The sequence below is a fragment of the Ovis aries genome, chromosome 4 (assembly GCF_016772045.2).
Source record: "Ovis aries strain OAR_USU_Benz2616 breed Rambouillet chromosome 4, ARS-UI_Ramb_v3.0, whole genome shotgun sequence".
Lineage (NCBI taxonomy): Eukaryota > Metazoa > Chordata > Mammalia > Artiodactyla > Bovidae > Ovis > Ovis aries.
The window spans coordinates 66,447,786-66,465,141 of NC_056057.1; the positions used below are offsets into that span (position 1 = coordinate 66,447,786).

The 17,356-nt window shown below is 39.7% G+C and overlaps 1 protein-coding gene across 2 annotated transcripts in view; it reads right to left on the reverse strand.

Annotated features, from left to right (window-relative positions):
• ITPRID1 (ITPR interacting domain containing 1) overlaps window positions 1–17,356 on the reverse strand; it is a 134,699-nt gene that overhangs the window by 91,745 nt on the left and 25,598 nt on the right. For both annotated transcript variants that reach the window (XM_004008240.6, XM_027968636.3), the window contains 3 exons: window positions 4,998–5,161; window positions 3,674–3,722; window positions 3,308–3,351 (listed from right to left, as the gene is read on the reverse strand). In XM_004008240.6, coding sequence (XP_004008289.3) covers window positions 3,308–3,351; window positions 3,674–3,722; window positions 4,998–5,160 — 256 coding nt within the window. In that variant the 5' untranslated portion in view covers window position 5,161. The remainder of the gene's footprint in view (window positions 1–3,307; window positions 3,352–3,673; window positions 3,723–4,997; window positions 5,162–17,356) is intronic.

The window sequence follows — 17,356 nt, forward strand, 5'->3', positions numbered from 1 at the left end:
ATGTGAAAGATGAGCAGGCACTTGGATGTTGTTGCTACTTTAATGAAGAAAGCCTCAGAATTATCACTAAGAGAAGCAAATAGAATGATTTCTACTTGTAGTTGGTTGAGTAGTATCCACCCAAATTTCACTTCAGTATTTGAAATTTCACTTCAGAATTTGAAATCTCACTTCAAAATATATCCTTTATCTGGAAACCGGGTCTTTGCAGATATAATTAGTAAAGGTGAGGTCATACTGGGTAAAGGTGAGACTTAAACCCTAAATCCAATGACTGGTGTCCTTAAGAGAAGAGAAGACTCAGTGGGGAAAGTCAGCCATGTGAAGACAGAGGCGGAGGACGCAAGGATGAAAGGGATGCCAGGGTTGATGGGAGCCACGAGAAAGAGACCAGGCAGGCCTCTTCCCTAGAGCCTTCAGAGAGAATAACCTTGCTGACACTTGATTTCAGACCTTCAGCCTTCACAACTGTGAGAGAATGAATTTCTGTTTTTAAGCCACCAGTTCAGTTCAATTCAGTTCAGTCGCTCAGTTGTGTCCGACTCTTTGCGACCCCATGAATTGCAGCACGCCAGGCCTCCCTGTCCATCACCATCTCCTGGAATTTACCCAAACTCATGTCCATCGAGTTGGTGATGCCATCCAGCCATCTTATCCTCTATTGTCCCCTTCTCCTCCTGCCCCCAATCCCTCCCAGCATCAAGGTCTTTTCCAATGAGTCAACTCTTTGCATGAGGTGGTCAAAGTATTGGTTTCAGCTTCAGCATCAGTCCTTCCAAAGAAATCCCAGGACTGATCTCCTTTGGGATAGACTGGTTGGATTTCCTTGCAGTCCAAAGGACTCTCAAGAGTCTTCTCCAACACCACAGTTCAAAAGCATCAATTCTTCGGCACTCAGCTTTCTTCACAGTCCAACTCTCACATCCATACATGACTACTGGAAAAACCATAGCCTTGACTAGACAGACCTTTGTTGGCAAAGTAATGTCTCTGCTTTTTAATATGCTGTCTAGATTGGTCATAACTTTCCTTCCAAGGAATAAATGTCTTTTAATTTCATGGCTGCATTAGCCATCTACAGTGATTTGGGAGCCCCCAAAAATAAAGTCTGACACTGTTTCCACTGTTTCCCCATCTATTTCCCATGAAGCGATGGGACCAGATGCCATGATCTTAGTTTCCTGAATGTTGAGCTTTAAGCCAACTTTTTCACTCTCTTTCACTTTCATCAAGAGGCTCTTTAGTTCCTCTTTACTTTCTGCCTTAAGGGTGGTGTCATCTGCATATCTGAGGTTATTGATATTCCTCCTGGCAATCTTGATTCCAGCTTGTGCTTCTTCCAGCCCAGTATTTCTCAGGATGTACTCTGCATATAAGTTAAATAAGCAGAGTGACAGTATACAGCCTTGACGTAGCCACCAAGTCTGTGGTAATTATTTATGGCTGCCTTAAGAATGAACGCACCACTCTACATCATAGTGGGATTGTGGGAGTTTTTTATGATTTTCGCTCCAGCAGAGACTCCTTTCCTCTCTCTACTTCAGCTGCTTCTGGTTTCACCGTAGTTTTCTCTCTGCAACACCCCTCATGACCTCCAAATCCCCAACTTCTGCTACTACTGTTGTCGTTTCCACATCTTAGTGCAGTGTTTGGCTTCAGACTTGGGATGCCTTGAGCTCATTGTGGTGAAAACACAGAGGGGCTGAGAGGATGCCTGCCTGCAGGCTCCTCTGCCCACCTCTAACCAGCTGTGACTAAAAATTGTGGCACCTGACCACTCAGATTCTTCACCTGTGAAACATAGATGAACACCAGCCTTGCTAGGTTACTGAGCTTAAAATATGATACATGAGGAAGGGCCTTGTAAAAGTGAAGGCTCAATTAAACTTGTAAGAAGCTATTCCATTATTATTAAAAACCTTACTAAAGATAAAGACCCTGGGAAATAGAAACCATGTGTGTCTGATCTCAGAGTCATTTTGTTACTCCTTCTTTCCTCCAGGTCTTCACCTCATGCCTTTATTTCATTGACTTGATTCAGAGGAGGAAGGTCCATGATTTGTCTTAATTCCTGGGAAGTGAAGTTTCTAATACACTTATTGACAACCCCAGAACTGGTTGCCAGACCTCCCACTATAAACTGGGAAAGATGAAATATCGGAGGGATCTGACATGCTGGCTATATTTCTTAACTTCTTGTCTTTTCTTGAGAATGAACTATCAATAACAAAGGTTCTTAAATTCAGCTTATTGGCAAGCATCTTTAAAGATTTTGGCATCATGAAACTTTCATATTAAAAAAAATAAGCTTGGTGAAGGAGGAAATTTTAATGATGTACCTAGATTTTAAAGTAAAAATTCTTAAATTTAAACTGGCTTGTAGCAAATGGTCAATCTTAATTTAAATGGCAGTGAAGAAAGTGAAATAATTAAACCCAGACAAGTAAGTAACAATTAGACTAATACTTTTCCCTCTAGTCATTAAATTCTTGTTTTATGTCATTTTTACATACATTATTTAGGGCATTTCATCAATTTTAAAAACACACTTTTTTTCACATTTTAACAACTATGAAATCAAGATGTGTCTGGTAGTCAGTGTGGTCTATTATAATGCCTAGTTATAATCGACATGGATGGTTGTTTTGTTTTCTTATCTGAGGGGTACTTGTAGGTGCATTTTACAATTGAGGAGTCTTACATTTTAGGAAATACCATATTTGATTTAGTGAAGATGGAAACTGTGAGACCTGTAGATAAATTTCTTTTTCTTCTTATAATGTTCTGATCAAATCTCAGTGTAACAAGTGTGCCACATTTTCTGCCTCGGAAGTACATACTTGATATGTACACTGTTTGCTATAGAATTCAGTCATTCATTCCTTTTGAGAACAAATGCATCATTAGGAAGAGAAGATATAATTTTAAGACTGAAGGGTAGAAACTAGATTTAGAAATAAAAACACAATACAGTGTAAGGAAATATTAAACAGTTTCATTTCCATAATCACATCCTTGCAAAATGTCTTTACAGACCCAGTGAGTTTTCTGTTACGAGTCTGAGCTAATGATATGGGTAAGAGTTCTGGTTTCCAGTTCCCAATCTGCTGCTTGAGAACACCTATCCTTTCTGAACTTGGCTTACCTATTACACAAAGTGACTGAGCTGAATGGTTTCCAAGATCTGTTTCATTTTTAGGAACCTCTGGTAATTCTCATTTTAAAAAGATTTAGTCAAACAAACATTTTAATACATCCCCTACTCAGGTCCACAAAGCATAACTGCTTCTGGGTTTGCTTGTCTTACCAATGTGGTCGACAGCGGGCTGAAAGTTTTCATTTACAGAGACACTATAAAGAAACAAAAGCATTGTGAGTCAAACAACAAAATTATGCTGAATTACTTTTTAATTAAACAGACCAGAATAAATGAAGAGCTAAGCTTTATGACAAGAGGACTTTAGGAAATCAGTGAACAGCTAGGAACTGAAATAGTATTATTCTATTTTGTACTTTTAAGTGGATATATAACTTTTGCAATAAAAGTTTAGTCCTTCAAACACCCAGTTAAAATGAAAATTCCTACATGTCACACCTTGTCCCGGAAGGGTTACCCACATGTTTTCATGGATCTTTGCAAGAAGGATGTGCAAGGGAATAAAGAAACACTTACAAGAATCCAGAGTCCAGCCACTGCTGAATAATTTCTTGTTTCGAATCTTCTACAAATGAGAAACAGACCAGTCAGTCAAAATATAACTGGGTGAAGAGATATCACCCATTAGTTAGCCACTACCCAATAGGTCCATTTCCTAGTATTTAATCACCTGTTTCTATAAGCAGAGTCATTTTTCCCCCAAGGCAAAACTTCCTGTTCTCCATAATTGGCTTTTCCTGAGAATAAAGTATAAACTTGCCAAAAGACTATAACTTAAAGAGAAATAAAATGTGGAAAGGAAAAAAGAGCAAGAGATGTTACAATAATTTTTAAATTACCTGGTGTGATACAAAGGCTGAAAAAGCATGGGAGATTTTTGCCTTTCTCTTGTTGAATATAAATCACGTGGAGCCTCTCCTTACTGAATCACATTTACCTAAGGCAGCTAGCCAGTGATGTTTATTTGCAAGGAGTTCTCTGCCAGGTTAGAAAGTAAATTTGCATTCATTCCAGGGGCAAATTGCACTACAGTTCCAGAATTGCCAAAGGCACCCTGTGTTATAAAAGCATCAGTCTTTTAAGGTGGATCTTTGTCACTGGCTCAACAAACTAGTCAAGAGGCAAAAAGGAAAGGCTATAAAAGCAGTTTTTCCTGTAAATATTTGTTTCCTTTCCAGTTGGTTACAGGTTACTCTGGGCTTATTTTCTCTGACTTTATCCTAAGAAGCAGTAAGATACCTGAATTACTCCCTCACAAGGTGTCTGGTGAACCAAAAAGGCCAAGGGGACATGGGAGATGCTTAGTCTTCAACTGAGTTACTGTGAAGGGATAGAATAAATTGGTGGTGGCAAGGAAGAAAAGCCATCAAACAGTAACATTATAAACAAACAAATAAGAAATCATAGTGAAAGGACAAATATTTTCTTACTTATTACTCTTTAAACAATTAAAATTAGTAGCAACACCTTGTACAAGGCTCTGCAAATAAGAGCCTTTCAATAAGATGTTTGATGTCCTGCAAGAAGTCTCATATCTCTGGCATGAACGCCACAGTTTTGGGGTCCTAGGGGACTTAGAATGAGGGGACATTGGAGTGGAAAGGAAGCCAAGTTTATTCTTTAGTTGGTCTGTTTCCATTAAGAAGGTTTGTATTTTAAGTGTCTGTAGGTGAAGTCAGATGTGCCCATTTCATGAAAGTTTTTGGTTATCATACCAGCAACACTGGCATCTTAACATTCAAGTCCTTGTTCCAAAATCATTTGCCCCCAGCCCAAAGCTCCCCATCCCTCACCACTCATAATTGGTTGGTTTCAAATAACCCTGATGGCCTGTTCTCACCCAGCAGGGGGTTGGTGAGACTGCGGCTCTCCTCCTCAGAGCCAGGGGGCAGCTGCTCATCCAGGGGAGCCCATGTCCGCTTGGTGGACTTCAGGATGTCTCTTCTGCTCTTTTCCCGGCCTCGGTGTGACTTCTCTTCCATCATAAGAGAGTAATTCAGCATGCTAATTAAAAACACACACACACACAAACAAATGAGACACAACGAGTTCAGCTTCCAGGCTTGGTTCAGTAAGACGGAGAGGACCAGAGGGCTCACAATCCAATGAGTGGATCCAGCTTCACAATTTCTGGGAGCCTGGCTCATATCCAAGCAAGTTCCCTGCCTCAGTGTGAGAACTGTTTCTTTTTGAATGGAGACACAGCTGGAGGCCAGGGACTAACGGCCTCACCCTTTATCCAGCCACATCCACACTCTGGAAGATTCAATCTAGTGGTCTTGGTAGTGTATGAGAAGCAAAGAAACTGGACTGGAGAGTGCCCCCAAGGAGAAAATTTAAAAGCATTGGTTAACATAATAAGTATCCTACAAATCTGCCCAATAGTTACATTTATAATGTTGTTTAGAGACCCAAAATGTAAAAAATGAGAAGGGCGTTGGCAATAGATCAACCTGGCTAAATCTCATCTCTGCAACTTACTGTGTGGGCTTGTACAAATTGTATAATTTCTCTGCATTCCCTTATTTTTAACTGGGGGTAAATTGTACTGAATTTTAATAACCTTTAACCTCAGCAGAATCTTTATTATGTGCTGGATACTATGCTGAATTCTATAATCTGTTATTTAATTTGTCAATGAAAGAAGTAATCTAATTGTCACAATTTTGTAGTAAATTTAAGAGCAGTGGGGTTAATTGCATACCCAAAGTCACACAACAAACAGGATTTAAACCCAGGTTCTGTACTCCAAACATGCTCCCATGACTATTAAACTGTGTATGAGGCTTCCCTGATGGCTGAAATGGTTAAGAATCTGCCTGCAATGCAGGAGACACAGGTTCGATCCCTAGGTCATGAAGATCCTGTGGAGGAGGACATGGCAACCCACTCCATTATTTTTGTCTGGAGAATCCCATGGACAGAGGAGCCTGGAGGGCTACAGTCCACAGGGATGCAAAGAGTCAGACACAACTGAGCATGCTGATTCATGCTCATCTGCCCGAAAGGATAGTGAAACAACTGGGATATTAATAAATATATTATGCACATGATGGGAGAAGGCAATGGCACCCCACTCCAGTACGCTTGCCTGGAAAATCCCATGGACGGAGGAGCCTGGTGGGCTGCAGTCCATGGGGTCGCTGGGAGTTGGACACGACTGAGTGACTTCACTTTCACTTTTCACTTTCATGCATTGGAGAAGGAAATGGCAACCCACTCCAGTGTTCTTGCCTGGAGAATCCCAGGGATGGGGGAGCCCGGTGGGCTGCCGTCTATGGAGTCACACAGAGTCGGACACGACTGAAGGACTGAGCAGCAGCAGCAGCAGCATGCACATGCCACAAGAAATATAGCCTGCCCCCATCATCTCATTTGGCCTTTATTAACATCATTGTGACCTTTGCTAATATCTCCTATTGTAAGAAAGGAGACAGAAGCCTAGGGCAGTTGTGTAAATTGTTTAAAATCCCCAGACTATCAGCACATTGAGAACAAGGGCCTCCTTTACTAGCTGGTTGTCTGTATTTGAATTATCAGCAAATAGTAGGTGCTAAATAAATATGTACAAAATTAAAATAGCAAGTGCAGCAATCAGAGAAGAAAAAGAAATAAAAGGAATCCAAATTGGAAAAGAAGAAGTTAAACTGTCACTGTTTGTAGATTATAAGATATCACATATGGAAGATCCTAAAAATGCTACCAGAAAACTGCTAGAACTCATCAATGAATTTGGTAAGGTTGCAGGTTATATAGTTAATACACAGAAACCTGTTGTATTTCTATATACCAACAACAAAAGATCAGAAAGTGAAATTCAAGAATGATTCCATTTACCATTACCTCAAAAAGAATAAAATACCTAAGAATAAACCTACCTAAGGTGGCAAAAGACCTGTACTCTGAAAAATATAAGATGCTGCTGAAAGAAATCAAAGAAGACATAAACAGATGGAAAGATATACCATGTTTGTGGATTAGAAGAATCAATATTGTCAAAATGACTATCCTACCCAAGGCAATCTACAGATTCAATACAATCCCTATTAAATTACCAATGGCATTTTTCACAGAACTAGAAACAAACAAACAAAAAAATCTCAAAATTTGTAGAGAGACACAAAAGACCCTTAATAGCCAACACAATCTCAAAAAAGAAAAACAGAACTGGAGGAATCAGGCTCTCTGACTTCAGATTTTCTACAAACTTACTGTCATTAAAACAGTATAGTTCTGACACAAAAATAGAAACATAGATTAAGGGAACAAGATAGAACACCCAGAAATAAGCCCATGCACCTCTGGTCAATTAATATATGACAAAGCAGGCAAGACTACACACTGTTGGGAAGACAGTCTCTTCCACAAATGGTGCTGGGAAAACTGGACAGCTGCATGTAAAAAACATGAAATTAGATCATTCTTTAACTCCATACACAAAAATAAGCTCAAAATGGAGTAAAGCCCTAAATGTGAGACTGGAGACTATAGAACTCTTGGATACAAACATAGGTAGAACACTTTCTGACATAAACCACAGCCATATCTTTTTCAATCTGTGTCCCAGAATAATGGAAATAAAAACAAAAATAAACAAATAGGACCTGCTTAAACTCAAAAGCTTTTGCACAGCAAATGAAACAATAAACAAAACAAAAACACAGCCCACAGGTTTGGAGAAAATATTTGCAAATGATGTGACCAATAAAGGTGCTGTGCTGTGCTGTGCTAAGTCGCTTCAGTTGTGTCTGACTTTTTGTGACTCTATGGACTGTAGCCTGCCAGGCTCCTGTCCATGGGATTCTCCAGGCAAGAATACTGGAGTGGGTTGCCATTTCCTTCTCCAGGGGATCTTTCCCACCCAGGGATAGGACCCATGTTGCTTATGTCTCCTGCATTTGCAGGCAGGTTCTTTACCACTAGCGCTGCCTGGGAAGCCCTGACTGATAAGGGATTAGTCTCCGAAATTTACAAACAGCTCATGAGGCTGTTTGTAACAGCATCAAAACAAACAAAACACTCAAAAAAGTAGGCAGAAGATCTAAATAGACATTTCTCCAAATAAGACATACAGATGGTAAATGGGCACATGAAAAGACGTTTGGCATTGTCAATTATTAGAGGAATGTAAATCAAAACTACAATTGAGATATAACCTCACACCAGCCAGAATGGCTATCATAAAAAAAAAATTCCACAAAAAATAAATGCTAGAGAGGGTGTGAAGAGAAGGGAATCCTTTTACACTTTTTGATTGGAATGTAAATTGGTACAGCCACTATGGAGAACAGTATGGAAGTTCCTTAAAAAACTAAAAATAGAACTACCATATGACGCTGTTGGAGAAGGCAATGGCACCTCACTCCAGTGTTCTTGTCTGGAGAATCCCAGGGACAGGGGAGCCTGGTAGGCTGCCATCTACGGGGTCGCACAGAGTTGGACACGACTGAAGTGACTTAGCAGCAGCAGCATGACCCTGTAATCCCACTCCTGGGCATATTTCTGCAAAAAAACATAATCCAAAAGTATATTTGCACCCTAATATTCATTGCAGCACTGTTTACAATAGTCAAGGCATAAAAGCAGCCAAAATGTCCATTGACAGAGGAATGGATAAAGAAGATATGGTATGTGTATACAGTGGACTATTACTCAGCCCTTAAAAAGAATGAAACAATGCCATTAGCAGCAACATGAATGGACCTTCACTCCGTGTCACACTGAGTGAAGAAAGACAGAGAAGGAGAAATATAGCATGACATCCCTTATATGTGGAATCAAAAAATAAATGATACAAATGAAATTCCTTACAAAACAGAAAAAGATTCATAGACTTAGAGGATGAACTTATGGTTGCTGGGGATGAGGAAGGATGGGGAAAGGGATAGTTAGGGAGTTTGGGATGGTCATGTACACACTGCGCTATTTAAAATGGATAACCAACAGAGATCTCCTGTATAGCATATGGACCTCTGCTCAACGTTATGTGGCAGCCTGAAAGGAGGGGAATTTAGGGGAGAATGGATACATGTACATGTATGGCTGAACCCCTGCACTGTTCACCTGAAATTATCACAACATTACTAATTGGCTATGCCCTAATACAAAACAAAATGTTAAAAAAGTTAAAGTAACAAAGCTAGAGTACAAAACCATTAAACTTGACTACATTCTTTCTAGGCATCTACCTGAAATTGTGTTAGTTTATTCTTCAAGTTTAAAGAAATGACTGAATAGTCAAATACCTACTTCAGCATAATGTCTTAAATCCCTAAACTTCTGCACAATTACTGGTAATATGACATGGAGACAATCATTCCTAATCAGCGTTTTAACAAATCAAGTTGTTCAGATTATTATAAACATTTGAATATTTTTATTTAATTACAGGTTAGCATTCTACGAGCAACTGGCAATAAGAGCCTTCTTACATGCTTTATATACTAAAATTCTGTTGTTCACTTGTATAAATATACAATTATTTAACTTATATGCAGAGTACCTCATGAGAAATGCTGGACTGGAAGAAACACAAGCTGGAATCAAGATTGCCGGGAGAAATATCAATAACCTCAGATATGCAGATGACACTACCCTTATGACAGAAAGTGAAGAGGAACTAAAAGCCTCTTGATGAAAGTGAAAGTGGAGAGTGAAGAAGTTGGCTTAAAGCTCAACATTCAGAAAATGACGATCATGGCATCCAGTCCCATCACTTCATGGGAAATAGATGGGGAAACAGTGGAAACAGTGTCAGACTTTATTTTTGGGGGCTCCAAAATCACTGCAGATCGTGACTGCAGCCATGAAATTAAAAGATGCTTACTCCTTGGAAGAAAAGTTATGAGCAACCTAGATAGTATATTCAAAAGCAGAGACATTACTTTGCCAACAGAGGTCTGTCTAGTCAAGGCTATGGTTTTTCCAGTGGTCATGTATGGATGTGAGAGTTGGACTGTGAAGAAGGCTGAGCGCCGAAGAATTGATGCTTTTGAACTGTGGTGTTGGAGAAGACTCTTGAGAGTCCCTTGGACTGCAAGGAGATCCAACCAGTCCATTCTGAAGGAGATCAACCCTGGGATTTCTTTGGAAGGAATGATGCTGAAGCTGAAACTCTAGTAATTTGGCCACCTCGTGCGAAGAGTTGACTCATTGGAAAAGACTGATGCTGGGAGGGATTGGGGGCAGGAGGAGAAGGGGACGACAGAGGATGAGATGGCTGGATGGCATCACCAACTTGATGGACATGAGTCTGAGTGAACTGCGGGAGTTGATGATAGACAGGGAGGCCTGGCGTGCTGCGATTCATGGGGTTGCAAAGAGTCAGACACGACTGAGCGACTGAATTGAACTGTTGCAATAATAAATTGTTGCAAATTATTATTTGGGATGACTGCTAACTTTATGTTTAAAAGGCAATTATTAAGAAATCTCAATTAATTAAAAATAACGGCAAAGGTTGGACAGTTAATATCTATATTAATGGTGGGCCTTTTAGCCAGCTAATTTTGGAAGGTTAACTTTAGAAATGTCTTCTGGGAGCAAATAAATGTTTATAAAAATTTCAATGATAACATATGACAGAAGTGATACAGAGGTGATTATATTTCTAAACTTTATAGAATTATTTCATACACTAGAACCCATAATATGACAAAATAAAATTTAGAAACTACATTTAATTTTAGTTATTTAACTTTTGAGTAAAAGAGTTCTCTCTGGCAATTGCATTTTGTATGTGTGAATTATAATAAAAGCATCAACTTTGACACCGCAAAATCTCACAAGGAGGAAACCCCCCAAATCATGCTCTACAACATTCATGAAATAGACTCAGTAAATGATCAGGGTTTGAAGAAAAGAATAATGTATGACAAAACAGTAAGATTCCCGAAGTAATCTTGCTCCTTCATTGACCTAGCAGAAAGTCAGTTTCTGTGTAGCAAAAAGATTTTGCTTTGTAGTGGGAACAGGAGGTAGTTAGCAGCTCTGACCTCAAATAGCTGCTTCTGTCCTATAAGGTAGAATTTTCACCTATCGACTACTCTTTCAAACCTAATACTGTAAAAATCATCAAAACTTTAGATCAAGGTGCTGCTTTATACTTGCGTCCCCCAATTTCCTTTCTACAATGACATGTGTGACCTCAGCCACCAGCCTTGCACAGCCAGTGAGGATATGCTCCCTGCCAGCTCAATTGTACTTGGCCTTAGAGTAGGAAAAAGCTTGCCAAGGAAAGTGGGAACTCTTGCTAAAAGCAAGGGTCAGGGACTGGTTTGTAAAGAAAAATTCTTTTGTTCCCTCTGTTTTAGTGGATGCCTTCCCAGTTAGTAAACAAATCTGCTTCTGGAAATGTATTCTCTGATGCTTGAATGACCTTGCTTTGGCATCATCCGCTGGCTTGACCCCCAGGACAGTCTCTTGGAAAAGGACACAGATCAGGCACAATGTGCTTATTTGCTTCAGTCGTGTCCAGCCCTTTGCCACCCTATGGACTGTAACCTGCCAGGCTCCTCTGTCCATGGGATTTCCCAGGCAAGAATACTGGAGTAGGTTGCCATTTCCTCCTCCGGGGGGTCTTCCCTACCCAAGGATGGAATCTGTGCATTCTGCATTGCAGGCAGATTCTTTACTGCTGAGCCACCCAGGAAGCCCCACAGATTAAGTTACAGGCTCAAATAGTCCAGTGGACTGACAGGGTAGAAGTTATGGCATTGGCCTCTGCTGACTCCCCTAGTTAACCCTGTGTCCCCAGGACCACTTGAAACCTAGGTCTTTCCAATTCTGACTTACCCAAAGTGAATTCTCATTCCAAATTGTTTTGTCTTTTGTGCTTGAGAGATCCTTCTCTCTTTTCAGATCCCTTGTGTTCTGATCACTGTTGTTGTTTAGTTTCTAGGTCCTCTCACTCTTCTGTGACCCCTTGGTGGGCAACTTGCCAGGCTCCTCTCTCCATGGGATTTCCCAGGTAAGAATATTGGTTTAGTCGTTAAGACATGTCCGACTCTTGTGACCCTATGGACTGTAGCCTGCCAGGTTCCTCTGTCCGTGGGATTCTCCAGGCAAGAATACTGGGGTGGGTTGCCATTTCCTTCTCCAGGGGTTCTTCCCAATCCAGGGATTGAATCCGGGTCTCCTGCATTGCAGGCAGATTCTTTACCAACTGAGCTACATGGGAAGCCCCAAGAATACTGGAGTGGGCTATTATTTCCTTCTCCAGGTCGTCTTCCTGACCCAGTGATCAAACCTATGTCTCCTGCATTGGCAGGAAGATTCTTTACTGCTGAACCACAGGGAAGCTTTATATTCTGATTACTATGTCATTAATCTGTATGTATATAACACAGGAAATTCCTAATATTATCAAATTTAACAACAACAACAACAAAACGACATGCAAACAAGAGGATGCTATATATGCATCAAGAAGTCTATTTTGCAAGAACAAAGCAAAACAAAACAAAACAAAACAAAACAAAAAACAAAATTGAAGAGACCAAAAAAAAGTGCTGAAATGTTATCAGGGTTTCAAAAATTTTTTAATGGTTAAAATGAGAAAAAATTGGCTTTGTTACTAATACAGTTGTTTTACATCACATTTTCTTTCACTTGAGCAAATGTAACCATGCAGGCTGTTTTCACTGTGAAGCCTTCAGCACACAGTGAAATAAGATAATCTGATCCTCAGAGCAGCAGTAATGATTACATTCTTATTCTCTGAAGTTACTTAACTTGTGCACCTCTATGGAACTATCTTGCCTTGTCAAACTGGTTGTTCATACTGGGGAATAAGGACTGCGCTTTCTTTTCTTTTTTTTTTTTTTTATATAATCTCTCTATTCCTCAGAGTTCCCAGCACAGCACTTTACCCAGAGCAAATAATCTTTTAAGCATTACCTGTTGCTTGGTTATTTGGGAAAGGAACATGCACTTGGTGTTGCCAGCATTCTCAGTTCACGTTCTATGCGGTTAAAAGAGCAAGTGCTTCAGGTCAGATAACTCCAGATTTTAATCAGCTCTGCTACTTTTCTGACATTTCCTTGGGGAAATTTTCAAATTCCTCCAATAATCTATTTCCTCACCTTTGTAATGAGTGTGAAATAATGACTTTATAGGGTTGTTGGGAAAATTTAATGAAGAATGTATACAGAATAATCATTTTCCATATTGGTCAGTTTTTTTTTTCTTTTTTCTTCTCTTTTCTATGTTGCCTCTCATTGTTTTGGCAAGAACTGTCAAGAAGATGAATCACCAATCAATGCAGTAGTTTTTCTCATAGGATATAAATTTGACACCCTTAGTTTGTAGATAAGGCATGTCATCTTGAGACTACTTAGTTTGTATGGTTGAGAAGAAGATGTATTTGACGAGTATGAGGATAACATAATTATATGACCATGAGTATGAAGACTTCCCTGAGATTAGTTAGAGGCTCATATCAGAGTTCAGAAAGTCCTTTAACTATGAATTTAATTTCAAGGTTGTTATAATTACAGGCTGTTGCTCTAGCCTTGGCCACCACTTCTGAATAAGCCCTGTGGTCAAGAAGAAGACTTCATAGTGAGAGAACAGCCACAAGGTACTCTGGTTCCACAAGGGACCTCATGATCTCTGTCTCTCTATGGATACTTGTTACCACAGCCTCTGTTCAAGCATTCATAGGATCTCAAGCTTGCCTTGCTCTCCTCCATTCTCCATATGTAATGCCTTCCCTAATAGCAGGATTTAAGAGAAGTCTACATAGAGCCATGGGCTCCAGGAAGACTTGCCCCCTCTCCAGCTGTAATGCCATTCATAAGAAGTTTGAAAAGGAAGCCCCCAGAGCTCCTTTTGCTCTCAGAAAGGTAATCATCATTCCTCTGTCCTTTGAAGAGCATGCTATCAGACAATACAAGAAAACATCTAGGACATTTGCCCTCATTTACTGAGATTTTAAGATGGTGTTTCCGTCATCTTCCTGGAAGATTTCATTTCAATCTAGATGACTCATCAACATCTGAACACTCAGTTCAATAATCGGCCCACTTTTTATGTCTGAAGAAAACCATAATTCAAAAAGATACATGCACCCCAATGTTCACTGCAGCTCTATGTACAATAGCCAAGACATGGAAGCAACCTAAATGTTTATCAACAGATGAATGGATAAAGAAGATGTGGTGTATACATACAATGGAATACTACTCAGCCATAAAAATGAAATCATGTCATTTGCAGCAACCTGGATGGACCTAGAGATTATCATACTAGGTGAAGGAAGGCAGACAAAGACAAATAATATGGTATGATGACGCTTATATGCAAAATCTAAAAAAAAGATACAAATGAATTGCTATACAAAACAGAAACAGACCCATAGATATATAAAACAATTACTTTTCTGACTAAGGTCCATCTAGTCAAGGCTATGGTTTTTCCAGTAGTCATGTATGGATGTGAGAGTTGGACTGTGAAGAAGGCTGAGCACCGAAGAATTGATGCTTTTGAACTGTGGTGTTGGAGAAGACTCTTGAGAGTCCCTTGGACTGCAAGGAGATCCAACCAGTCCATTCTGAAGGAGATCAGCCCTGGGATTTCTTTGGAAGGAATGATGCTAAAGCTGAAACTCCAGTACTTTGGCCACCTCATGCGAAGACTAGACTCATTGGAAAAGACTCTGATGCTGGGAGGGATTGAGGGCAGGAGGAGAGGGGGACGACAGAGGATGAGACGGCTGGATGGCATCACTGACTCGATAGACGTGAGTCTGAGTGAACTCTGGGAGTTGGTGATGGACAGGGAGGCCTGGCGTGCTGCGGTTCATGGGGTCGCAGAGAGTTGGACATGACTGAGTAACTGAAGTGAACTGAACTGAACTGATGGTTACCAAAGAGGAAAGAAGGGGAGGGATAAATTAGGAGTTTGGGATTAAATACATACTCTACTATATATAAAATACATAACCAAAAAAAACCTACTGTATAGCATAGGGAACTATACTCACTGTTTTGTAATAATTTATAATGGAAAGAAATCTGAAAATAATAGATGTATATGCATGTGTAACTGAATTACTTTTCTGTACAGCTGAAACTAACACAACATTATAAACTATACTTCAATTTTAAAAAAATATGCCCACTTTCAACAATACTTTCCTCTACTTGATTCTCATACTTCATCACTGCAAAAAAAACATCAAAATTCCAATTTCAAGCATCCCCTCTCACCTTTATTCAACTCACATCTTTGCCTGGGTACAATTATTGGATCATCCTCTTCAGTTTACAACATGCTATAATGTTCCCATCTTAAAATAACTCTCCATTGACCCTTTCTCTCTTTACTCTAGTTTGCTGCTCAATCAGCTTTGTTGTTTAGCTGCTAAGAGGTGTCCGACTCTTTTGTGACCCCATGGGCTGCAGACTGCCAGGCTCCTCTGTGCATGGGATTTCCCAGGCGAGCATACTGGAGTGGGTTGCCATTTTTTACTTCATGAGATCTTCCTGACTCAGGGATCAAAACTGAGTCTTCTGCATTGGCAGGCATATTCTTTACCACTGAGCTGTGAGGGAAAACTGGTGGTGATTCCCAAATGCAGATTTCAGGTCCATAGGTTCAGAATAAGATTCTTGAGACTCAGAATGGGGTATTCCAGTTACTTGACATCGCCACTTAAACTGCCACTCAAACTTATAGGCGTCTTTAACTTATTATGTACCACACTGAATTCTTCACTCTTTCTTTGACTCCTACATAACCCTCCCACATATCTGCCTCTATTACAGTGCTCATCTCAGTAAATAGTACCACTATTCAAGTAGTTGCTCAGGCCAAGAACTTGTGAGTCTTCCTTGATTTCTCTGTTCCTTTCACATCTCACATCAAGCCACTAAAACTAAGAAAGGCAGACAGACAGGCAAAGGAGTCCTTATATCTCAGACCTTCACAGCTATCAACCTGAAGTGAAACAAAACTCGTAGTTTTGCTTGGAGCGCAGGTAATGATCCCCACCCACACCTCCCATTCTCTTTATAATGCACTCCGATCAGCTTAATAATGGTCAACTATCGGTTCTTATCCTTTTGGAATTTTCAGCAGCACTTGGTACAGTTGACCCCTTCCTCTTAACGGAAGCGATCTTTTCATTTGTTTTTTAGAACCACAATTTCCCAAATTACCTATCTCACTCAAAGCTTTTTTCAAACTCTTTCGCTGGTTTTCTCCTTTCCAGCCTCTAAATTTTGAGTGGGCTTTACCTCAGTCCTCATCTTCCTCTTATCCTCTCCATCTATATGCTCTCCCTATAAGAGTGTGGCCTTAATAGCTACTTGTTAATTCCATAGTGTAAATACTGTTAAAGTCTTTACATTGTTTTATAAGTCTGCTTGCACATCAGTTTAACCACCTTGAGTTTTTCTTCAGGACAGAGATCTTATCTCTCAAATCAAAATTATGTGAAAAAGATACTCAGTGTATGTTTGTTGAATGAATGAATGAATGACTGCCAACAAGGCACTGACAATATCAGAGAAAATCTGGTTATGAAATCATTAAGAATGGTTTAGCAGCTAAACAACTTATCAGAAACAGGCATACATGATCAGGTAATAGTGCATTATGGATCTGAATTTTAAAAGTGATAAAGTTTTATATGTATATTCATGTGCATACATATGAGCACGTGTGTGCATGATCAGTCATGTCTGACTATTTTGTGACCCTATGGACTGTAGCCCACCAGGCTCCTCTGTCCATGAGTTGTCCAGGCAAGAATACTGGAGTGAACTGCCATTTCCTACTTCAAAATACACATATACACGCATACATACATATAACATCACCATTTTGAAGCAGAATTTTCTGTCATCGCTTGATGCCCCTTTCTGCCATTTTGACCAAAATTATGTGAGTAGATCCTTTTTTAAATGTTCTCTTATGAGCCTTCCAACAGCTAACAAGCAGATGAAAGATATTAATTCGTCACCAGGAAAATAAAAATTATAATTAACCAACAGATAGTTAATTTGTGTATGATATTGGACATGTAGTTTCAAGTTTTCTTGGAATGTAACTTTTTCTTGCATAATATGAGAGAATTGGATGAGATGAGATAATTTCCTAAGTTGATTACTCAGTTTCTAGCCTCTGCATAGACTGATATTTGACCAATGGAGCTCACATTTTTAAAATATTTTAAAGCTATATTCATCAAAACTA